Here is a 25,413-nt window from a genome sequence, read left to right as displayed (position 1 = left end):
GTATGGCTGTTTGGTTGTTGTGTTAACCCCAATTTAGGAGGAAGCGCGGAAAAGCTTCCCCCTTACCCCCCCCCCCTCCCCCCCAACATCGAAAAGGGATGTCAGAATATCTTGTTTTACGAGATTTTTCAATCAATACAAAACAGAAATCACGAACTAGGGTACATTTTTCGTCTTATCGATTTAAAAGGTGAAAGACAGTATGTATAAACGTAGAAACTCGAAAAGGAAATATGCTGTTCGTCATTTCTCTACGGCGGCAGTAAGAATGAAATTGGTGGTTATATTTCTAATCGAAATAAAAAAAGGGCTTATACCTTTTAGAAATCTTATCATTTTAGTCCTATCATAAAATTTGTTGCCTTTCTTTTATTTACATAATCACCCCCATTTATCGATTGGCTGGCTCCCTTTCGGTCAGATTAAAAACTCAGCCATTGTCAGCCACACCTTTGTTGTTTTCGTTTCATAGCGAAGCGTCGTGTGAGCGGGGCCTCATGCCTAACAAAAAGTGGTATACAAAACAAATAACCGCGGTGAGTCTGGTTACTAAAACTTCTTGGTTCATAGTCAGTTCCTAAGGGTAAGGGGTGATTTTTCAATAACCAAAAATTCGAAATTATCTATTTTCTTTAAGGAATTGGAGAGTACGGCTGGAATATACGCCAGGGTTATTTTTTTACATCGATTTTTGCGCTATTTAGCGGATTTATGCTAAATTTCTATTACTAGTGCAAAACATTCAAAAGGCGACCCTGTTTGTACAAAGAAATGCCAATTCGTACCCCTGATTTTTTTTTACTCAGTTGTATTATACCATGTGTTGTGCATTAAAGGTTTAAAAAAGTATTTTCTATAATTAGGAACCAGTTTCTACTTTATTAGAAATCTCTGTGAATTTTGATAAATTTAAAAGAATTCCTCTTGTTTCGGATGATCCAAATTATATCCCGGTCAATTCAGGTCCAGTTTCTATTTTACTATCCGTAATTTAGATGTAGCGCAGTTAGTTATTAGTGTAGCTAGCGTGACTACCAAACGCGTGATCCAAGCGTGACTTTTACTTGGGCGGTCTTCACCGTTGACAACTGCCGGCGGCGCCTAAAAGTACATAAGTAAACGTTTACTGTTTGAGAAGTACCGCGGTGATCCTAGATACTAATTCCATCAGATACTAATCAGATACTAAACAGATACTAAAAAAGGTGAGGGGGGGGGGGGGGTACTTCATAAAAAAATAATAATAATTTAAAAAATACCCATTTACCGAGTAAAATCAGCTGGAATCGTTGGAAAGGCATAATTACGGTTTCTTAAATTATTCACAGCAACTTCTGAAATTTAATGTAATTTTAATCCTAGACTAATGTCTGATTAGAATATTTTGTCTTGTTTCTGATTTATGCGCTTGCAAATTTCTATGCACTACACAAGGAATAGCTATAATATACATTTATAAAAACGTTCCTATACCGATTTAGCGCTAAGTTAAGTTTTCAAACAGCAAACGTTTAATTTTGTACTTTTTGGCGCCGACATAATTAATGTTGTCGACGGTGTGAAAACTTGGATCACGCGCTTGGAAGTCACGCTTGCTACATCACCTACAGTAACTGCGCTACATCGCAAAATTTTTGGAGAGTTAAATATAAACTGGAGTCGAATTGACCGGAATAAAATCAAATCATCCGAAAGAAGGATTTTTTTCTTTTCTTTTGAGATTTGCATTAGTTTTTGGACCAGTTTCTGATCTGTTCAAAAAAAAAGGAAGAAAAAAAATGTTCCTACCTTTTATACGTTCAAATCCAAATTCGTCCCCCCCCCCCTATTTTTTATTCAGTTGTATTATACTATGTGTATGTGTGCGATCGCCTTTTGAATATTTCATGCTAGTGTTGACGGAAATAGAAAATTAGTCTTAATCCGCTAAATAGCGCAAAAATCGCTGTAAAAAATATTTTGACGTATTTCCAGCCGTACTCTCAGTAATTCTAAATTCATTCATTGTTGTCAGTCGAGCAAGAATTCGGCAGCGTTGCTGGCAGGTGCTGGCGCAGTTTGCACGGTGCTTTAGGCATAGTATTGTTGCGATCATTTCTGCATTTTTCAGAAGGCGAATATTGCAGAGAATAACCGTTGGATTTCAGCGCCCGTTAGATAGATAGCTGCTGTCCAGTTTGCGTTGCCGCGTGCCGGGTTAAATCCAGTTTCCATTCATATTCAGTAAAATATCCTTCGTTTTGACCACTGATAATAAAAAATCCTTTCAATAAAGATCTGATTGAGGATTTGGTGTTTTGTGTCCATTTGGTGCTTAAAAGTAAAGCAAAAGTTGTCCTAGGTTGCTGGCACTTTAAAAAGTTGCTCAAAACGCTTTAAGTTACTAAAAAGTTGCCAAGCACAATCTACATAAAGCTATTCCAATAAACGTTTAGTTGTCAAAGGGCGCTCTACCGCACGCGCCCATACCGCGAGGTATGTACTGTATGTTGTAACAAGTTTTCAGTAAATATACCGCAGTCTTATAGTGAAGACCTTCGCTGGCAAGTTATCTGGATGGTACAGTTTCTTGCATTATCTATCGAAGACACTTCGGCATCTCTTTCTATGTGCCGCGTACAATTGTAAAAGGTATCTGCAAAAATAGAGACAAAAATAGGGACGACAACGGCAACGCGAAAGACGACGGCGAAAACAATTGAGAATTCAAAGAGCCAGACGTGAAATATACTCTGAAATGGATTCTGTCTGATACATTTCAGCCGTTTTTCTTCAAACGACAACGTGAAAACTCAATTCATGGTGTAGCGAGGACGGGAACGTGTGCGCTGAACTAGTCTATCCTTGTTCGCTATGCTGGAAATAAGATTCTAGGTTTTACTATAGTTTTTTGGGGGAATACATAAACGAGTGAATTTTATCTAAACTAGTTTAAAATTGTGCGCAAAGTATGAAAGCTTTTTGCAGTCGGTCGCCGTCGTCGTTGCTATTTCGTTCAGGCACTTTGCCAACAGGTTTTCTTTTAGTATAGCTACATAGTCTCCGTTTGACACCTCTTACGGGATAGGTGCCAAACCTGCTCTTGTTTCCTTGTTTAAGGACGCGCAAATATATATTTAGAAAATTATCAGACTGTACTGCCATTCTTAAAGCATTCAACTAAAGTCGTGTCGGCGGTGAAGGATGGGCAGAGCTTGAAACAACATATATTACCCATACTACCTCGCGGTATGGGTGTGTGCGGCAGAGCGCTCTTTGACAACGTTTATTGAAATAGCTGTATAACTAATCATGACAACCAATCTTGGTATGTGTCATGAAGGTGTCAAGGGGATGCACCAATATAGTCCCGTGATTGTGACTTCATCAATGACGTCACCAGAAGCAAAATATATGCAGTTCCGCTAATGGAACAAACAGTCGAGACTGAGAGAATTAAAATCAATTAAAAATCAATCAATTAAAAAAAAACTGTGAAACATTAGGATCTTTTATCCCTCTAATTTCTTAAAGCTGAAATCTGGATCACAGTCACGAAAAATGGCTGAAAATGCTAGCAATTCTTTTTTAAGAAAAAACGACAAAAATGCCGAAAAATGCCGAAAAAAATGCCGAAAAAAAATGCTAGCATAATCGAGAAAGGTCTTGTGGGGGGAATGGGTGTAACAAGTTGGTCGCGTGATCTGTGAAATCGTTTGCGTCGTCAAAAACAGAAATATAATAATATTTAATATTTATTAAATTATTAAGCGTAAATAATCAAGACTTGGTAGTTTGGAGCTCCGCTTCTAGGCAATGCCTAATCTATATAATTTAAATCTGGGAATAACCAGCTGGCGCGCGAACTGTTTCTACCGCCCATTGCAATGGGCGGTAGGAACAATGTATTCACATACTTTTGAGGACCTCCACCAATGACCGACGAGTATCGGCTCACTAATTCAAAGAGACTTTTTCAGGAACTTAATAGAAGAAGATGCCAAATAACAAACACATGCGATTAATAACATGATATCTTTCTTCCTACATTTATAACGAAAGTTTAAGTTTGCTGAGACAGACAGCAACTTACATTGAAATGTATCTGTCTCGCTAAGGTCACACACTAACTAATTTACAAACACAAATATGAGTGTAGTTTATCCAATGTTTGGTGGAGGGCCTCGAAAGTATGCGAACACATTAGGGATGTCTATACTTTTGGCTCCAGCGCTGTAATATTTAGTGAGCTCCCCCTTCTAATTTGTTCCTGAAATTTTTCACGCGCATTTTTACGTGCTGCCTTTGAAACGCAAATTAAGGACTATTGTTTTTCTGCGGTTATCATTTGTACGATTAATTCGACAGTGGACTGTGATTGGGTGATTGCAATTGGAATGACAGACAAAGTGTTCTGCTGATTGGTTAGTATACTAGTCGCTTGTACACATGGCGATCAAATATTCACCACACTCGCAAAATAGAGAGCCTTTCGATGGTCCGACTTTTACTCACTAAACTAACTTGCTAAACTTGCTGGAATTATTTTGTCTTACTTCACTTATAAACAGAGGCAACAATAATGTGTTCGGAAGCTCCAGGCTTACTCAAAAGGTAAAATATGGAATGTTTAATTGGAAAATTCCGTCGCGCATTTCAATAAAGTCCCAATTTTCACTTCCAACGAGGTCTCAGTGATGAGCGTTACCTGTTGGTAAAAAAAAGCCTCCTTGTTGAATGAACTTATCCAATTATTATCTATTGCACCCTGAGAAAATATATTTTAAACTTGTGGGGTATTTTAAGTAGCAATATACAAATGAAAAATGCCTATGCACTGTCCAATATTTCAGAATTTGAATTGTTTCTTCTCTTTCTACAGGAAATTCAACACACGCTTCCCGCCTTCCCTTTTATTTACTCTTTCTTCAAGGTAAAATAACGCAAATAAGAATAGTAATGCTTTCAATTAGTATAATTTCCTCTTTTTTTATTTCTAAATTTTGTCTCAACAGTTGAACTTTCCTACACGATTGCTTACGCACTGGAAGAGGGCTCGTTGTTTATCATCCAAAAAGTTGACTTTGCCTAGGTGAGAGAGAACACTGAAAAAAAATAGAATGACGCCTCTGGGGGGCGCTGTTAGTATAATAAAATTATTTTTTATTTAAAATATTTTTTCCACAGATAATCATCTACAGAAATAACAAAGATTGGATGCTAGAGGAATCGTGTGGAATTAACAGTGAGTTTTTTTCTCAGAGAGCAGCTCTACCAAACAGCATATATTTTTTTTGTTTTTCGGTCCAATTCGTGGGGCAATTTGTTTAGAGCATATGAAATAATATTTATTAAGATGAAAAAAGTAAAAAAAAGAATGCTACGAATGCAGACTTGTTAAAGCTGAAAGTAATCTCTGATTTTAATCTTGGCTATACTAGGCAAAGGGCGTGGCAGTATTCTTACCTGCTTACTCAAAGGGAATGAACTGTCATATGGTTGAAGCTGTATTAACCATATAACAGTTTACTTCTTTTTATCACAGGAATCTTGTATTCCAGACTCTACAAAGCTATAGATTTTTATCTTAAATAAAAAGATGAAAATAGATACAAAATTAGATCCAGACCGTAAAAAGCATTGCTTTCTTAAAAAGCAATCACAAACTAAAATAAATATGTAAAAATATTAGCTAGCAAAAGGGCCGGAGTATTGTTGGCGCCGGTGCCCTTGGGAGGGGGGTGGATTTTTTTTTATTAGGCGAAGCCTGTCATATAAGTTTTGGTTAAGACCTTTTTTTATCACGAACAAATGGTTCGTTAGTTTGATATTTTGGTAGTCTAGGCATTACTGGTCTGCGTGGGAGGATTCAGTCACCTGGAGGTATGCTTCCCCCTCTCCCCCTTTTGCTGATAACTTTATCATTTGATGCATTGGCCATATAATGATTACATTCAATAAGGTAAAACTTTCAAAACATTACTAACTTGCAGTTTTCCACATTGATCATTGTTGGTGACTGCATCATATAATACCAGAGATTTATTGATTAATAAGGAAAACAGTCAAAACCATTGTTGATGAAATGTGAAAGAGTTTAATGAAAAGAAATACTATCACACTAAAAATATAATAGTTGTAAAAGTGGTGTTGTCATTTCTAGGATCCCCTCCCTCTAATAAAGCTGAGTTGTTTGATGTCTCATCTTGGTACTCAGGGGGGTAGTGTAGGTTTTCATGGGTGGAGCAGGTGATTCGTCTGAGCAAAGGTGGTCCTCCAATACATACACCATACATATATGTTAGCATCAGTGGGGAGGGGGGACTGGGGGAGGGGGGCTAAACCACCTTTTAGGCTAAGCACAGCCTTTGCTCACCCAACACAGGCAGACCATACCTGAAAAATGGAGATAGTCCTAATATTTGTCTGGGGAGATTTGTATGAGGAGATTTGCCAGTGTTGGAAGGACAAATAAAATTGTCTGCTTATGGGTCGGGGCTCAACTTGCACTTAGGAATAGGAGGCCACCTAAAGACAATCGGAAATTCCTTTTGGAATAGTTTCGTAACGAAAATCCTCGTTTCGCCTTTGGTGCTTTAGGTAGTCTTCTTGGGGTTGGAGTTTTAAACGAAATTTATTGGACTTGAATTTGTGGCACACAAACCTATTTTTCGAGTTAGTCTGCGGTTGTAAGCCTTAAGGTTTTTGGATTGCAGTGTAAGTACATCTACAACCAAACCCCCATACAACTTTCTAGTACTGGTTTTAGTATATAGGTGCGTATATTACAAATTCATGTCCTTTATGTGTATATATTACTATAGTTATTAGTTCAGCATAGATTGCGACAATAGCCAATCCGATATTGTTGACTTCGATCCTTGGTCTTCGACCTTTTCTTTTCTTTTCTTTTGCATTTGCGATTTTTTCGAATCTATTTTGGCAAAAAAGTTAAAAAAAAAGATTTGCGATTTATTTTCGGAAATAACAAAAAAAAAACACACGAGAAATTAAATAGGCATATGGCTTTATCCATAGTATAACTGACAAATTGTCAGTTTATCGTAGTGTCCAACAAATGGTTGGCGCCGTCGACAAAGGGCGTTTCCTCGTTCAAAAGCATTCAAGTTCTTAGAATCTTTTGCGAGTAGGCGTTCTTAGTTGATTGGTGAAGACGTCGACAACAGCGGATCGATCATTGATGCAAGGCACGACACTGCAGACACAAGTAGCACTTTACTAGGCGTGGCAGGCTTCTAGGCTTAAGGTTTTGGCAATGATGATTTTGGTGCTGTAACAGTTTGTCTGGATCAAAACCTCTATAATCGGGAGATACATAATATGTAAAAAAAGACACAATAAAAACTATTTTCCGATCTACGGGTGGAAATATGTTTTTGAACATATTTATCACACCGTTATTTCGAAAAGGGGTATCGTCTGCGAGACTCCGATAACAAACATCAAAGTTTTCGTTGCAACCATATCGTCTCATCAGGATATGATTTTGTCGATTTTCTTTCTTGGATTTTATACAATGCTTTTGTCGTTCTTGGAATTTGAGAGCGATCCGTTTTGCCTTTTTTTTTCGTGTGACCCTTTTAGCGATATCTCGAATTGGTCACCGATCTCTTGGTCACACTAAAAATGAGTACCTGTAATTGTAGTTAAAATAATAATGTAAACTCTATCTGCCATTGTAACATTTGATATTAAATGTAACATTGTGATTTTAATAAAGTTGTTATTTTCCCACTCGAATTGGTCCATTACTTTTTTGCAATCTTTTTGGATTCTCATATTAATTACTCCAGGCCGTATAAGAAAAAAATGGTAGCTGATATTGGTAATCCATCGATTCGAGTTTTCTTGCCGGCACGTGGTTCCTAATGTCCGCCATCCGTTGTCATCAAATCACATCGTATGACACGCAAACTTGGTAGACGTCTTATGGGTGTCAAGAGGGCGCAACGAGATGGTATCGTGATAAATGATATCATTGATGACGTCCTTAATACAAATTAAACAAACATATTCATAACTCATGATAAAAACATCGTTTGACAATAAAAGTTTAGTAGACGTCGTGTAGTAGGTCCAACGAAAAAAATAAAATAATCGCGAGACAACTAGACTTAGAAGATGTCATGTAGCAGATCTGGGTTTCAGGGCTGCAACGAGATGGACGAGAAGATGTCATGTAGCAGATCTGGGTTTCAGGGCTGCAACGAGATGGACGCGTGATTTGTGACGTCATCTATACATCAGAACTAAATTAAGCTTTATACTAAAATATACAGAAGGAAAATTAGGATTTTGTCGGTTTGAACTTCGCTTTCAGGCAATGCCCACATCTTTGGCGATCCTATCATTCTGGCTTCTCCAATACCTTTCTAACCATCTTTTTGGCTGCTCCAAGACCTTTCTGACCATCTTTTTGGCTGTTCGATGACCTTTCTGACCATCTTTTTGGGCTGTTCGATGACCTTAATGGCCATCTTTTTGGTTGATCCAAGACCTTTTTGGCCATATTTTTGGTTGATCCAAGATCTTTTTGGCCATCTTTTTTGTTGCACCAAGATCTTTTTGGCCATCTTTTTGGTTGATCCAAGATCTTTTTGGCCATCTTTTTGGTTGATCCAAGATCTTTTTGGCCATCTTTTTGGTTGATCCAAGACCTTTTTGGCCATCTTTTTTGTTGCACCAAGACCTTTTTGGCCATTTTTTTGGCTGCTCCAAGACCTTTCTGACCATCTTTTTGGTTGATCCAAGATCTTTTTGGCCATCTTTTTGGTTGATTCAAGACCTTTTTGGCCATCTTTTTTTGTTGCACCAAGACCTTTTTGGCCATCCTTTTGGTTGCTCCAATACCTTTTTCGTCATCTTTTTGGTTGCTCCAAACTTTTTTGGCGATCTTCTTGGTTGCTCTAAGAACATTTTGGGCATCTTCTATGTTGCTCCAAGAACATTTTGGGCATCTTCTATGTTGCTCCAAGACCTTTTTGGCGATCTTTTTGGTTTCTTCAAGTACATTTTGGCATCTTCTATGTGTGCTCCAAGACCTTTTTGGCCATCTTTTTGGTTGATCCAAGATCTTTTTGGCCATCTTTTTGGTTGCTCCAAGACCTTTTCGGCCATATTTTTTTGGTTTGCTTCAAAATCTTTTGGCCCTCTTTTATTCTGCTCCAAGACCTTTTTGGCTATCGTTTTGATTACTCCAAGACCTTTTTGTTTTTTGTTGTTGCTGTTGCTCCAAGACCTTTTTTGGTGTGACTTAGTCTGTCTTGCACAAATGTGTTTGTTCCATCGCTTTTGGAGTAAATACGTTTTCGCGATATCTTTTGGGATGCTCCCAAGATTTTATTTTTGTTTTCTTTTTCATCATCGAGCAGCGATTATTCTATTGTATATAAATTTAGGCACGCCTAACAGCGGAACTTCACACCGATTCACAAGATTACTTATTCTTGTCTTTTAATTTCAATAAAAAAACTTTACAACTACTTGTGACGTTATCGATGGCGACACATATCAGGTGACTATCTCGTTTAACCCCCTGACACGTACATCTGCTACATGACATCTACCAAGTTTTGTTATCTGATGTTTTTTTTATGAGATTGCGGCCACCTTGGAGTGACCACTGCTCCACTCTTATGAATTGACTATCTCGTGTGTGGGTTTGGTGACGTCATAATCGACTTCACACATTAAATTACCATCTCGTTGCACCTTCCTTTGCACCTACGTGATATCTGCCAAGTTGGGTTTAATACGATGTCATTTGGTGACGACCGGACACATATAACTTTGCACGAGATCTTTTGCTTATATTTTTTATTGGTCCTAAAAACAATCTGAAAGTCAATTTTTAAATGCTCCCAAAACATCGACGTTCTTGCTATTGCAAAGTTACACTATTATTAAACATTCTTGCCTAATCATTCATCGCTTTTTTAGGCTTTTTTATGCTGCAATTTGTTGTCCCTGGGATTATTTTGTTTCGTTTGGCTTACACTTTCCAGACTCGAACTGGAACAAAAATTGAGGTTTTACTCTAGTGGGATGCTAAAAACAGTTTGGGGTCCCACAAGAGGTTTTTTCCTCGCCCAAAACAACACGAAACCTCAGTGGTGTAAGAGAGCATGCGTGGCCGTGTACAGGCCGCGTGGACTGGGTGCGATTCCCAGCTGAGGTGTTGTTAAAGGACCCAAATATGGGACTATTTCTCGTCTTTCTTTCGAGTTTGAGAATTTTTCTAGCCCACAACAAAACACGTTAGAGTTGCTCAGAGTTTGGGAATATTATTCAAAAGTTGGATAGGAAAAGGAGAACATTTTGATAAGGAAATATTTGAAAGGTCTACACCTATTTCGCATTCGAAGAATCTATCGTTACCCGCAGTGCTCATGGGTATCAATTAAATAAGCAAATAAACGAGAATAAAATACAAATCCATGTTTCAAAACTGTAGAATTTTTGTTTACATCTTGTTCACACATAGCTTTCAGATACAAGGATTCAGCCGTTTATACACTACCCATGAACCACCGCGGGTTTCAAGACATGAGTTCTCCAGTGCAACCTTATTTGAAATAGGTGTATACAAATACAGCTCGTATTTTGACAAAGAAACAGGTTTAATACACATAAACAAGGGGTCAACAGAAATCCTTCATCCGTTTCCGCGACACGTTCATTGTTGTTAGGATTAGCATTCTGTTGTTTAATTTTCCGTTGGTGTCTAGGTCTGTATCTATGACCATATAACACTAATTTGAATCCACTAACTGCATTCTGATTGGGTGAGTCTATCATGATACCACTACCACCCGATCACGCGATCACGTGATAGACGGGGTCTATCGTAGATTCGAAAAGCGGCTTCGAGCCCTAAATTTTTTTGCCCGCTCACACAAACTAATGGTATTGATATATCGATGTTCCACTGAAAAGATCGAGTAAAGTCGACTTAAGAAAGCTACAAATTAAACCCGAAATACGGTTGTCCTATCGAAGGATCCAAGTTGAGCTGGATTTCCTTCAATTATTCATTTTGCCTGACCCTGCCTGTATTTCAGCCGTGATTGCGAATGGTAGTAAAAAAATCTCATACAATAAAAAACCTATTGCTTTGCGACTGATGCGCGCAAAGAAGGAAACTCCCGCAAGTTGTACGCGCTGTATGACTTCGGAAGATAATAATCTAATCACCCTACCCACTATACCCTCTTTCACCGTGTATTCCACAAAACATTTCCAGTATATTTCCTGAATTTCATTGCGGTCCTCTTATAGTTACCGCCAAAGATCACATCTCTTACCTGACGACAAAATTTAATAAAATATTTAACGCGAAATGTAATAACGCAAAATGTAATAACTTTATATATTGACTTGTAGTTAAAATTCTTGTTGGTATGGTGTGACATTATTCCCGATTTAGTTTGAGAAGTGACAAAGTGCATATAAATGATAGCAACAATCACAACCGCATAGTATCGCAGCTTTATAGACTATGATTTAGGGAGGATTCGCCATCTCAGGGTGCCGACAGAACCACTACCAAGAGAGACCGAGACCAACTGTCGATTCGAGATGGACATCTACAACTGTTGGTCACTACATGCTAGCGTTTTCTCTATTCTCTAAGTTATAGCTTAAAGTTATATTTGATAGTCATTATTTGATGTTATTACATTCTGCGTTATTGCATTTCGTGTTAAATAATTTCTTACGTTTTGCGTTGAAATGTTATTACATTTCGCGTTAAACATTTATTACATTTTGCGTTGAAATTTATTACATTTCGTGTTAAGATTACATTTTGCGTTATTACATTTTGCGTTGAAATTTATTACATTTCGCGTTAAGATTACATTTTGCGTCGAAAGTTCTTACATTTCGTGTTAAGATTACATTTTGCGTTAGTTATTACATTTTGCGGCGTAACACCCCACCCCTTCGGCTTTCGGGGTATATGTACACAGACTTAAAGCCGCATTGTTACTTCCGGAGGTCCGACGGAAACCTCAACCGTTAAAAGACAAAAGAATCTATTAGAATCCAAGATATTTAACAGGCCATCCACTCTAAATTACCAATCCCATCCTCAAAGGTACTTCCAATAGACACACTGCTTTCAATATTTTCGCGTTTTCCGTTAAAAATCAACGGAGATTGTTACGTAAGCGACCGGAAGTAAACTGGTGACAATGCGGCTTTGATCACAGTAGAAGGACTTGTCAATGTGATCAGCAAACATTTAGTTTCTTTCTTGTCGTGTTAATTCTCCCCCAAACTTACCTATACGACTACGTAGGATATATTCGTTTCCTAAAGCGTGACTGAAACCTCTGAATTGAATGAATGAACATTTTATGAAGAAGACTTTCAGAGAAGAAGGTAGGGCAATTATTTGAAAACTTTGACTGTTGAAGAGTTCTCAAAACTTAAACACCCCTCTGCGGTATAGAACTGGCAAGAAGTGATTTCCCGGCAGGTTTTCCGTAGAAAGCTTACCAGATTGGCAAAATTTTTCACCAGGTCAGTGGAATTTCCTAAGTTTGTTTTATATCTATTTTCATTCGGGGGAAATTTCCCATCTTTACTTTTAAATCAGTATTTAACTATGCAAAAATACATTTTTCATCCTTGGGTGGGGCTTGACTACCAAGCTTAACCGAACGCGCTAACCGATTGAGCCTCAGAGACTTGGACAGACACTGCGTTAAACTGATGAAACTTAATAGGTCTGGCACTACTTTTAAAGAATATTAGACTATGCAAAGATACATATCTCGTCCGTGGGTGGGCTTGAATCCCCAAAATTTCGCTTAACAGCTATACAGCTTAACGCGCTAACCGATTGCGCCAATGAGACTTGAACAGACACTGAACTTAACTCGTGTCATTTATGGTTTCTGGCTCTATTTTTTAAAGTAGTATTAGACTAGTAAAAATGACATATTTCATCCCAGGGTGGGCTTGAACCACTAACCTATAGGATAACAGCCTAACGCGCCAACCGATTGCGCCACGGACTTAAACTTGGCATCTAGTAAATTTATTTGGTGTTACGGTGGTTGAAGAAAAAAAATGCTCACGATACCATATCTCTTTTAACTTCCCAGGAACATTCCTGGCGCACTATAGGCGGATAAGGATTGCTCTCCACATGTGACTCAATTTATCCAATCAGATAAAAGAGGCTCTTGTTATAGCAAAAGAATAATTTCTCAATCGTTTCTCGCTAATGAAGTTGTTGAATCTCTGCATGAAACTGCGTCCTTATTAAAGAAAATAGAAAAAATTATTCACGATGCCGTATCTCTCTTGATTTCCGAGTAAAATTATCCAAAATTTATTTATTTTATTAATTTTTGCAAAAATCTCAACAATTTAATATCTCTCGTTATTTTCAAAGGAAATTCTCAAAAATTTAATATTTTATTAGGGTTATCATATTAACTACATGATCCAAGCTGTGAGCCAATCAGATGTAAGATTTCCGAATTATAAAATTATGAATATGTTTCTAATTGTTTGTTGTTGATGAGGTAAAATTAACCTATACTGCAACGGTTGTATCAGTGTAGAAAACGGTCCAAAATCCCTCATTATCGAAAAACAATAGAAAAATAATTCATGATGTCATATATCTCGTTATTTTCAAAGGAAATTCTCAAAGATTTAATATTACATTAGGGTTATCATGTTAGCCACGTGATGCAAGCTGTGAGCCAATCAGATGTAAGATTCTTGAATTATAACATTATGAATGTTTTTCCTATTGTTTGTTGTTAAAGAGGTAAAACTGACCTATACTGCAACGGTTGTATCAGTGTAGAAAACGGTCCAAAATTCCTCCTTATCGAAAAAATTATCCATGATGCCATATCTCTCGTGATTTTCGAAGGAAATTCTCAAAAATTTAATACTACATTAGGCTAATCATGTTAACCACGTGATGCAAGCTGTGAGCCAATCAGATGTAAGATTCTTGAATTATAACATTATGAATATTTTTCCTATTGTTTGTTGTTAATGAGGTAAAACTGACCTATACTGCAACGGTTGTATCAGTGTGGAAAACGGTCCAAAATTCCTCCTTATCGAAAAAATTATCCATGATGCCATATCTCTCGTGATTTTCAAAGAAAATTCTAAAAAAATTGAATACAACATTAGGCTTACCATGTTAGCCACGTGATCCAAGCTATGAGACAATCAGATGTAAGATTTTCAAATTTTATGAATATTTTTCCTATTGTTAAACTGACCTATACTGCAACGGTTGTATCAGTGTAGAAAACGGTCCAAAATTCCTCATTATCGAAAGACAATAGGGAAATTTTTTCATGATGCCATATCTCTCTTAATTTTCGAGGAAAATTCTCCAACATTTAATAATTCTCTTGGCCTATCATGTTTACCACGTGATCCAAGCTGTAAGCTATTCAGATGTAAGATTTTCGAATTATAACATTATGAATATTTTCCCTATTGTTTGTTGTTAATAATGTAAAACTGACCTATACTGCAACGGTTGCATCTGTGAAAAAAAGGTCCAAAATTCCTCATTATAGAAAAACAATAGGGAAATTATTCATGATGCCATATCTCTGGTGATTTTCGAAGGAAATTCTCAAAAATTTAAAACAACATTAGGCTTATCATGCTAGCCACGTGATCCAAGCTGTGAGATAATCAGTTGTAAGATTTTCAAATTATAACATTATGAATATTTTTCCTATTGTTTGTTGTTAATGAGGTTAAACTGACCTATACTGCAACGGTTGTATCAGTGTAGAAAACGGTCCAAAATTCCTCATTATCGAAAAACAAAAGGATAATTATTCAAAACAAAAGGATAATTATTCATGATGCCATATCTCTCTTAATTTTCGAGGAAAATTTTCCAAAATTAAATAATGCATTTTGCTTATCATGTTAACCACGTGATGCAAGCTGTGAGCCAATCAGATGTAAGATTGTTAAATTATAACGTTATGAATATTTTCCCTATTGTTTGTTGTTAATGAGGTAAAACTGACCTATACTGCAACGGTTGTATCAGTGTAGAAAACGGTCCAAAATTCCTCCTTATCGAAAAAATTATCCATGATGCCATATCTCTCGTGATTTTCGAAGGAAATTCTCAAAAATTTAATACTACATTAGGCTAATCATGTTAACCACGTGATGCAAGCTGTGAGCCAATCAGATGTAAGATTCTTGAATTATAACATTATGAATATTTTTCCTATTGTTTGTTGTTAATGAGGTAAAACTGACCTATACTGCAACGGTTGTATCAGTGTGGAAAACGGTCCAAAATTCCTCCTTATCGAAAAAATTATCCATGATGCCATATCTCTCGTGATTTTCAAAGAAAATTCTAAAAAAATTGAATACAACATTAGGCTTACCATGTTAGCCACGTGATCCAAGCTATGAGACAATCAGATGTAAGATTTTCAAATTTTATGAATATTTTTCCTATTGTTAAACTGACCTATACTGCAACGGTTGTATCAGTGTAGAAAACGGTCCAAAATTCCTCATTATCGAAAGACAATAGGGAAATTTTTTCATGATGCCATATCTCTCTTAATTTTCGAGGAAAATTCTCCAACATTTAATAATTCTCTTGGCCTATCATGTTTACCACGTGATCCAAGCTGTAAGCTATTCAGATGTAAGATTTTCGAATTATAACATTATGAATATTTTCCCTATTGTTTGTTGTTAATAATGTAAAACTGACCTATACTGCAACGGTTGCATCTGTGAAAAAAAGGTCCAAAATTCCTCATTATAGAAAAACAATAGGGAAATTATTCATGATGCCATATCTCTGGTGATTTTCGAAGGAAATTCTCAAAAATTTAAAACAACATTAGGCTTATCATGCTAGCCACGTGATCCAAGCTGTGAGATAATCAGTTGTAAGATTTTCAAATTATAACATTATGAATATTTTTCCTATTGTTTGTTGTTAATGAGGTTAAACTGACCTATACTGCAACGGTTGTATCAGTGTAGAAAACGGTCCAAAATTCCTCATTATCGAAAAACAAAAGGATAATTATTCAAAACAAAAGGATAATTATTCATGATGCCATATCTCTCTTAATTTTCGAGGAAAATTTTCCAAAATTAAATAATGCATTTTGCTTATCATGTTAACCACGTGATGCAAGCTGTGAGCCAATCAGATGTAAGATTGTTAAATTATAACGTTATGAATATTTTCCCTATTGTTTGTTGTTAATGAGGTAAAACTGACCTATACTGCAACGGTTGTATCAGTGTAGAAAACGGTCCAAAATTCCTCATTATCGAAAGACAATAGGGAAATTATCCATGATGCCATATCTCTCGTGATTGTCGAAGTAAATTCTCAAAAATTAATACTACATTAGGCTAATCATGTTAACCACGTGATTCAAGCTGTGAGCCAATCAGATGTAAGATTCTTGAATTATAACATTATGAATATTTTCCCTATTGTTTGTTGTTAATGAGGTAAAACTGACCTATACTGCAACGGTTGTATCAGTGTAGAAAACGGTCCAAAATTCCTCATTATCGAAAGACAATAGGGAAATTATTCATGATGCCATATCTCTCTTAATTTTCGAGGAAAATTCTCCAACATTTAATAATACTCTTGGCCTATCATGTTTACCACGTGATCCAAGCTGTAAGCTATTCAGATGTAAGATTTTCGAATTATAACATTATGAATATTTTCCCTATTGTTTGTTGTTAATAATGTAAAACTGACCTATACTGCAACGGTTGCATCTGTGAAAAAAAGGTCCAAAATTCCTCATTATAGAAAAACAATAGGGAAATTATTCATGATGCCATATCTCTGGTGATTTTCGAAGAAAATTCTCAAAAATTTAAAACAACATTAAGCTTATCATGATAGCCACGTGATCCAAGCTGTGAGACAATCAGATGTAAGATTTTCGAATTATAACATTATGAATATTTTTCCTATTGTTTATTGTTAATGAGGCAAAACTGAGCTATACTGCAACGGTTGTATCAGTGTAGAAAACGGTCCAAAATTCCTCATTATCGAAAAACAAAAGGATAATTATTCATGATGCCATATCTCTCTTAATTTTCGAGGAAAATTCTCCAACATTTAATAATACTCTTGGCCTATCATGTTTACCAAGTGATCAAAGCTGTAAGCTATTCAGATGTAAGTTTTTCGAATTATAACATTATGAATATTTTCCCTATTGTTTGTTGTTAATGAGGAAAAACTGACCTATACTGCAACGGTTGTATCAGTGTAGAAAACGGTCCAAAATTCCTCATTATCAAAAGACAATAGGGAAATTATTCATGATGCCATATCTCTGGTGATTTTCGAAGGAAATTCTCAAACATTTAAAACAACATTAGGCTTATCATGCTAGCCACGTGATCCAAGCTGTGAGATAATCAGTTGTAAGATTTTCGAATTATAACATTATGAATATTTTTCCTATTGTTTGTTGTTAATGAGGTTAAACTGACCTATACTGCAACGGTTGTATCAGTGTAGAAAACGGTCCAAAATTCCTCATTATCGAAAAACAATAGGGAATTTATTCATGATGCCATATCTCTCTTAATTTTCGAGGAAAATTTTCCAAAATTAAATAATGCATTTTGCTTATCATGTTAACCACGTGATGCAAGCTGTGAGCCAATCAGATGTAATATTGTTAAATTATAACGTTATGAATATTTTCCCTATTGTTTGTTGTTAATGAGGTAAAACTGACCTATACTGCAACGGTTGTATCAGTGTAGAAAACGGTCCAAAATTCCTCATTATCGAAAGACAATAGGGAAATTATCCATGATGCCATATCTCTCGTGATTGTCGAAGTAAATTCTCAAAAAAATTAATACTACATTAGGCTAATCATGTTAACCACGTGATTCAAGCTGTGAGCCAATCAGATGTAAGATTCTTGAATTATAACATTATGAATATTTTCCCTATTGTTTGTTGTTAATGAGGTAAAACTGACCTATACTGCAACGGTTGTATCAGTGTAGAAAACGGTCCAAAATTCCTCATTATCGAAAGACAATAGGGAAATTATTCATGATGCCATATCTCTCTTAATTTTCGAGGAAAATTCTCCAACATTTAATAATACTCTTGGCCTATCATGTTTACCACGTGATCCAAGCTGTAAGCTATTCAGATGTAAGATTTTCGAATTATAACATTATGAATATTTTCCCTATTGTTTGTTGTTAATAATGTAAAACTGACCTATACTGCAACGGTTGCATCTGTGAAAAAAAGGTCCAAAATTCCTCATTATAGAAAAACAATAGGGAAATTATTCATGATGCCATATCTCTGGTGATTTTCGAAGAAAATTCTCAAAAATTTAAAACAACATTAAGCTTATCATGCTAGCCACGTGATCCAAGCTGTGAGACAATCAGATGTAAGATTTTCGAATTATAACATTATGAATATTTTTTCTATTGTTTATTGTTAATGAGCCAAAACTGAGCTATACTGCAACGGTTGTATCAGTGTAGAAAACGGTCCAAAATTCCTCATTATCGAAAAACAAAAGGATAATTATTCATGATGCCATATCTCTCTTAATTTTCGAGGAAAATTCTCCAACATTTAATAATACTCTTGGCCTATCATGTTTACCAAGTGATCAAAGCTGTAAGCTATTCAGATGTAAGTCTTTCGAATTATAACATTATGAATATTTTCCCTATTGTTTGTTGTTAATGAGGAAAAACTGACCTATACTGCAACGGTTGTATCAGTGTAGAAAACGGTCCAAAATTCCTCATTATCAAAAGACAATAGGGAAATTATCCATGATGCCATATCTCTGGTGATTTTCGAAGGAAATTCTCAAACATTTAAAACAACATTAGGCTTATCATGCTAGCCACGTGATCCAAGCTGTGAGATAATCAGTTGTAAGATTTTCGAATTATAACATTATGAATATTTTTCCTATTGTTTGTTGTTAATGAGGTTAAACTGACCTATACTGCAACGGTTGTATCAGTGTAGAAAACGGTCCAAAATTCCTCATTATCGAAAGACAATAGGGAAATTTTTTCATGATGCCATATCTCTCTTAATTTTCGAGGAAAATTCTCCAACATTTAATAATTCTCTTGGCCTATCATGTTTACCACGTGATCCAAGCTGTGAGCCAATCAGATGTAAGATTGTTAAATTATAACGTTATGAATATTTTCCCTATTGTTTGTTGTTAATGAGGTAAAACTGACCTATACTGCAACGGTTGTATCAGTGTAGAAAACGGTCCAAAATTCCTCATTATCGAAAGACAATAGGGAAATTATTCATGATGTCATATCTCTCGTAATTTTCAAAGGAAATTCTCAAAAATTTAATACAACATTAGGCTTATCATGTTAGCCAGGTGATCCAAGCTATGAGCCAATCAGATGTAAGATTTTCGAATTATACCATATGAATATTTGTCCTATTGTTCATTGTTAATGAGGCAAAACTGACCTATACTGCAACGGTTGCATCTGTGTAGAAGACGGTCCAAAATTCCTCATTATCGGAAAACAATAGGGAAATTATTCACTATGCCATATCTTTCTTAATTTTCGAGGAAAATTTTCCAAAATTTAATAATGCATTTGGCTTATGATTTTAACCACGTGATCCAAGCCGTGAGCCAATCAGATGTAATGAATATTTTCCCTATTGTTTGTAGTTAATGATGTAAAACTGACCTATACTGCAAATGTTGCATCTGTGTAGAAAACGGTCCAAAATATCTCATTATAGAAAAACAATAGGGAATTTATTCATGATGCCATATCTCTCCTAATTTTTCGAGGAAAATTTTCCAAAATTTAATAATGTATTTTGCTTATCATGTTAACCACGTGATGCAAGCCGTGAGCCAATCAGATGTAAGATTTTCAAATTATAAAATTATGAATATGTTTCTAATTGTTTGTTGTTAATGAGATAAAACTGACCTATTCTGCAACGGTTGTATCAGTGTAAAAAACGGTCCAAAATTCCTCATTATAGAAAAACGATAGGGAAATTATTCATGATGCCATATCTCTCGTGATTTTCAAAGGAAATTCTCAAAAATATAATGCAACATTAGGCATATCATGTTAGCCACGTGATCCAAGCTTCGAGCCAATCAGATGTAAGATTGTTGAATTATAACATTATGAATATTGTTGTTAATGAGTTAACCACGTGATTACCACAACAGTCATCCCCGGGTGGGCCTGAACCACTAACCAATTGCGCCACAGAGACTTAGACGGACTTTAAACTTAACTTGTGGCATTTCGGTTTCGGGCACTATTATTAACGCAGTAGCTACATGCCCGACAGTCGGGAAAGGTCCTCAATTGTCTAAATGCCCGACAGTTTTCAATTCATTCAAATGAGCCAGTAAATTGTAAGCGAGTCTGAATTGAGCTTTTTTGTTGGAATTTAAAACTTAGTCCATTGAGGACCTTTCCCGACTGTCGCGCATATAGCCACTGCGTATCTTTAAAGCAGCTAGTAGACTAAGCACAAACATCTTTCGTCCCTGGGTTAGCTTGAACCACCATATTATAGGTTAATAGCTGAACGCGCTAGCAGATTGCGCCACAGATACTTTAGACGGACAGATAACTTAACTCGTGCCACTTAATGTTTCTGAAACTACATTAAAAGCAATATTAGACTAGGCAAAAATACATCTAACCGATTGCGCCACAGAGACTTAGACGGGCTCGGAACATAACTTAAGGCTTTTTGGCACTATTTAAAGGCAGTTTGTAGACTAGGCAAAAAAACATCTTTTGTCAGAGTGTGGGCTTGAACCACCAGCCCTTCGGTTGATAGCCGAACGAGCTAACCGATTGCGCCACAGAGACTTAGACGAACCTAGAACTTTACTTGTGGCACTTAATTGTTTCGGGCACTATTTTTAACGCAGTTAATATACTAGTAGACAAAAATACATCCTTCGTTCCTTGGTGGGCTTGAACCACTAGACTATAGTAACAACCGAACATGGCTGCGCCTTAGGCCGCCCCTACCCTCTACCCCCTGGTCTACGAGGATGCGCCATAGGCCGCCCCTACCCTCTGCCCCCTGGTCTGGATGCGCCATAGGCGGGTCCCCACCCTCTACCCCCTGGTCTTGAGGATGCGCCATAGGTGGCTCCCCACCCTCTACCCCCTGGTCTACGAGGATTTGCCTTAGGCGGCCCCCCACCCTCTACCCCCTGGTCTACGAGGATTTGCCTTAGGCGGCCCCCCACCCTCTACCCCCTGGTCTACGAGGATTTGCCTTAGGCGGCCCCCCACCCTCTACCCCCTGGTCTACGAGGATTTGCCTAGGCGGCCCCCCACCCTCTACCCCCTGGTCTACGAGTATGCGCCATAGGTGGCTCCCCACCCTCTACCCCCTGGTCTACGAGGATTTGCCTAGGCGGCCCCCCACCCTCTACCCCCTGGTCTACGAGTATGCGCCATAGGTGGCTCCCCACCCTCTACCCCCTGGTCTACGAGGATTTGCCTTAGGCGGCTCCCCACCCTCTACCCCCTGGTCTACGAGTATGCGCTATAGGCGGCTCCCCACCCTCTATCCCCTGGTCTACGAGGATGCGCCATAGGCGGCTCCCTACCCTCTACCCCCTGGTCTTGAGGATGCCTACGGTGGAACTACATTTCATCTATTAGTAGCCGCGATATTATAAGAATGTTTCAACTCCTTATTTCAATTATGTTCGATTATTTGAATTAAAATAGCAAACGATTTTTAATGGTTTCTCGACCAAAGAAAAAAAATATTTTTTTTGAACGCTGAATACGCAAAAAGTGGGGGCTCGTTGCAGGCTCTTTCTCAGCGCGCCTCGCCGTTTCTTTGCGCCATCTAAGAGATTTAGACTCAAAGCTACAGAGTACCGGCTTTTGAAGGTTATATTTTTGCGCATTAGAAGGTTTTGCTGTATTTCAATCATTATCTAAACGCCTACTTTGTTTTAAATTCTCGTGAAAATAATTCAGCGCGAAAATTAATGTAGCGCAAAAATTTACACGTTAACAGTACCTGCTCACAAGCAAAAAGGACACTCGAAACCATCGCCGGCTTATTAATCTTGCATAAGGAATATCACCAAAGAAATCGCGCGTACGCTCGGAAATGAAAATGTACGCTTTGAAAGAGAAATGACAGTGAACAGAGTGTTCACCCCTTGTATAAGAGAATAGGTTCTCATGTGATGCAAGCTTTTTTGAATCTTGGTAAGCTGTTTAGTGAAATGTTTTGTTTAACCTTTGTTTTGTTTAATATGTTATGAAAATTTTGTAACCTGGAAAAAAAATCTTTGTTATGGCTGGTAGGCTTTTAGAGAAATAGAAAAAGCGCACATTTTTTTGTATACTTGGGGAAGTCCATTCCATAAAACCATATTCCATGTGATCCATAAAACCATAATATTTACAAAGGTCAATGTAAGATAAAAAAAATTAAAATCATAGTTCTTATGTTATACTGTTGTCGAAAACTGTCGCTCTGCTAAAAGGTTTGCGTGACCAAATGCCAATTATGTGTGTTTTTTTTTGCAGCAACCTGAAGAGTAGTATTTTATTCGACACGCACGACCTGATTTTCAACAGAGACATCGAGAACCATGAGTTTGTATCACGTGATTTGCTGTTTGCTGCTTCATTTCGTCTACTCCTCGGGTAGGAACTAGAAACCTCCCTCCCCTCCCCCCACTGGATTCACCACAATTTAAATTAAACTAAATATCTAGAACAAGGGGTAATCTGAAGAGGTGTTCTGTAGTCCCCGTCGCATCCGTATATAATCGCTGTCTGAGGGGCGGGTACAACTAATATCTTCTGTTATATTATGCGTAGAGTTTGTGGCGCTTTCGCCAAGTACCGCGAAAAAAGACTGGATAAAAAAATGTTAGTGACGGTTTGTCAGCTGACACAGTCAGCGGGCCCCTAAAGCACACCAGAACCTTTATAAATATTCCTATTGTTGCTGTCGAGTTGTTCAAGTTGTAAAAAAAATGTTTTTTTCCAGCAAATGATGAGACTATTAACCCGCACACCGTGGACCTATTGTCAGGTAAGTAGATTCATATCGCATACAAAGATATATATTTGTGGATTTTCGAGTACGTTTCGCACCCTCACAAGACATGATTTTCTCGCGCTTTTAATTCAATCGATGAAGTAAAATTTTCCCTTTTACAGCAACATGGACTCTAGCTGCTTTCTCAGACGTTTTATGCATAGTTCGCCACTTGTGCTACTTAGTTTTTTTTGTCAAGCGAATTTCTCAGGGGACATAAGCTAAGGCATCGCTTTTAAAGAATGTCGATCAACAAATCCTTTGCTTTTATTTACTATTGAAAATACAGTGGTTTATACGTTTCAATAAACTTTCGATAGATAGATAGATAGATAGATAGATAGATAGATAGATAGATAGATAGATAGATAGATAGATAGATAGATAGATAGATAGATAGATAGATAGATAGATAGATAGATAGATAGATAGATAGATAGATAGATAGATAGATAGATAGATAGATAGATAGATAGATAGATAGATAGATAGATAGATAGATAGATAGATAGATAGATAGATAGATAGATAGATAGATAGATAGATAGATAGATAGATAGATAGATAGATAGATAGATAGATAGATAGATAGATAGATAGATAGATAGATAGATAGATAGATAGATATTTAACAGTGACAAATTCAGAAAAACATTTAGTGTGACATTTCTTAAATCTATGCGTCTGCTGGTGTCTTAACGAGTAATAGTTAGTTTTTCTCGATCTTCTACTATCTGCTATATGGTAAAGCGGATTCTGGCGATTCAGGTTTTTCATGAAGGCCTCACATGCAAGATGCCTACGGTCCTCTAGTGTCTGGAGGCCAGACAGCCGCAGAGCATCTTGGTATTGGCAACCAGGCATAATTATCTTAAGTGCTCTCCTCTGGATCTTTTCAAGGGCTTCAGAGAGGTTACACGGAATATTTGAAAAAATAACTGAGGCATTATCAGTGACCATGAAACCATCCACAATGTATCTCAGTCACACGCGAGCAGGAGCGTAAAAATTGCAGCGCGATAGGCATATGGTTTCCATTATGGTCGCACTTGGTCGCATTCGGTCGCACACGATCGCGGCTAATTTGACAGTGATAGGAACCTATTGCAAAATGGTTTCCATACGATCGCACACGAATCGCACTAGATTGCACACTATCCCAGGGTGAGTTTCCATAAAAATCGCCTGCGATATTGTACGATCGGGTGCGATCATATGGAAACCAGCTTTGAATGCCAATCGTCGGACAGCTTGATGGATTGAGAGTTTATCTCTTCTCTTCAATAATTCTCATCGTTTGCCTGTTTTGGAGCTTCTTTTTCTGCGTCTTTTTTTTTCCTCAGAAAAGCGCGTCTCCATCTGCAGCCAACAGAGGAAATCGCTGACCTGTGAAACCCCCGGCTCATCTATTGCAGTCACCGGGGTATTCTGGGGTCGTCAATCCGCGGACATCTGTCCCTCCGATGACGGCGACCCAGTCACAAACTGCGGCAGCGCGCCCGAGTCAGAAGGGATAGTTAAGCGTCTATGTGAGGGCATGGGAAGCTGCTTGCTGGAAGGCAAAGCGAGCGTTCTACAGACCGAGAAGCATTGCTATGGCGTGCATAAGTACCTACTGGTGAATTACACATGTGTGCCATCTGTAAACAGGGTCGTCTTGTGTGATTCAGAAAACACGGTACTGGGTTGTCCATCCAACTGGCTTCTCAAAGTGAACTCCGCGTTTTGGGGTCGCGAGTCAAACGATATCTGTCCGTCTCAGCGTGGGAACAGAATATGTGCGGGTTCATCCGAAACTGTGGCCAAACTCCGGACACTGTGTAACGAAAATCCGAACTGTGCGATAAAAGCCTATTATAAGAATCTGGAGAATGGAGGGGAAAACTGCCCACATGTGGATAAGTATTTAGTGGTGGATTACGCGTGTCGACCCGACTCTAATGTCGCTAGGCGAGGAATTCTCGGACGTATTCCCTTATCGTTATACAGAAAACTCGGCTATCGCTCTAAAATACCACATCCGGAGAAGAGGAAACCCGGTAAATGAACATATAGAAGACCGGTAAATGAACGATTAGTAGTTTATAATTACAAGAAACGTAGAGCAGGAGATTTAAGCGAAGTGTACTCCTGTGAATAAATGTGTACATAAATATGCTGTGTAACTTTTATCTCTTCTTTTTTTTTGCCGTTTACTCTTTCATTCAATTCTTGCATTCAATCTTCTCTTAGCTCTTGATAATCCAAAAAAGACCCATGACGTCACATACTAT

General features: G+C 37.4%; 1 protein-coding gene and 1 long non-coding RNA gene across 2 annotated transcripts; both read left to right on the top strand.

Moving 5' to 3' along the window:
* The first annotated feature begins 4,442 nt into the window (after positions 1–4,442).
* On the top strand, positions 4,443–6,107 carry LOC116604704. The gene is made up of 4 exons (XR_004291197.2): positions 4,443–4,593; positions 4,862–4,912; positions 4,995–5,071; positions 5,167–6,107. It is a non-coding gene; the product is annotated as an uncharacterized LOC116604704 (long non-coding RNA).
* Positions 6,108–22,136: 16,029 nt separating this feature from the next.
* LOC125556775 (L-rhamnose-binding lectin CSL2-like) lies at positions 22,137–25,293 on the top strand. The gene is made up of 4 exons (XM_048726929.1): positions 22,137–22,296; positions 22,621–22,740; positions 23,090–23,134; positions 24,484–25,293. The coding sequence occupies exons 2-4, from the start codon at positions 22,686–22,688 to the stop codon at positions 25,185–25,187; spliced, it is 804 nt and encodes a 267-aa protein (XP_048582886.1). The 5' UTR covers positions 22,137–22,296; positions 22,621–22,685; the 3' UTR covers positions 25,188–25,293.
* Positions 25,294–25,413: the final 120 nt, after the last annotated feature.

This window comes from Nematostella vectensis, chromosome 4, assembly GCF_932526225.1.
Source record: "Nematostella vectensis chromosome 4, jaNemVect1.1, whole genome shotgun sequence".
Classification (NCBI taxonomy): domain Eukaryota; kingdom Metazoa; phylum Cnidaria; class Anthozoa; order Actiniaria; family Edwardsiidae; genus Nematostella; species Nematostella vectensis.
Note: the sequence above shows the minus strand (reverse complement) of the source record. Positions and strands in the feature narration are given on the sequence as shown.

Coding starts and splice junctions, on each gene's coding strand:
- LOC125556775 (XM_048726929.1), top strand. CDS start 22,686: ATGAGTTTGTATCACGTGATTTGCTGTTTGCTGCTTCATTTCGTCTAC. Junction 22,741..23,089: donor TCATTTCGTCTACTCCTCGG/GTAGGAACTAGA, acceptor GTTTTTTTCCAG/CAAATGATGAGACTATTAAC. Junction 23,135..24,483: donor CACCGTGGACCTATTGTCAG/GTAAGTAGATTC, acceptor TTTTTTCCTCAG/AAAAGCGCGTCTCCATCTGC.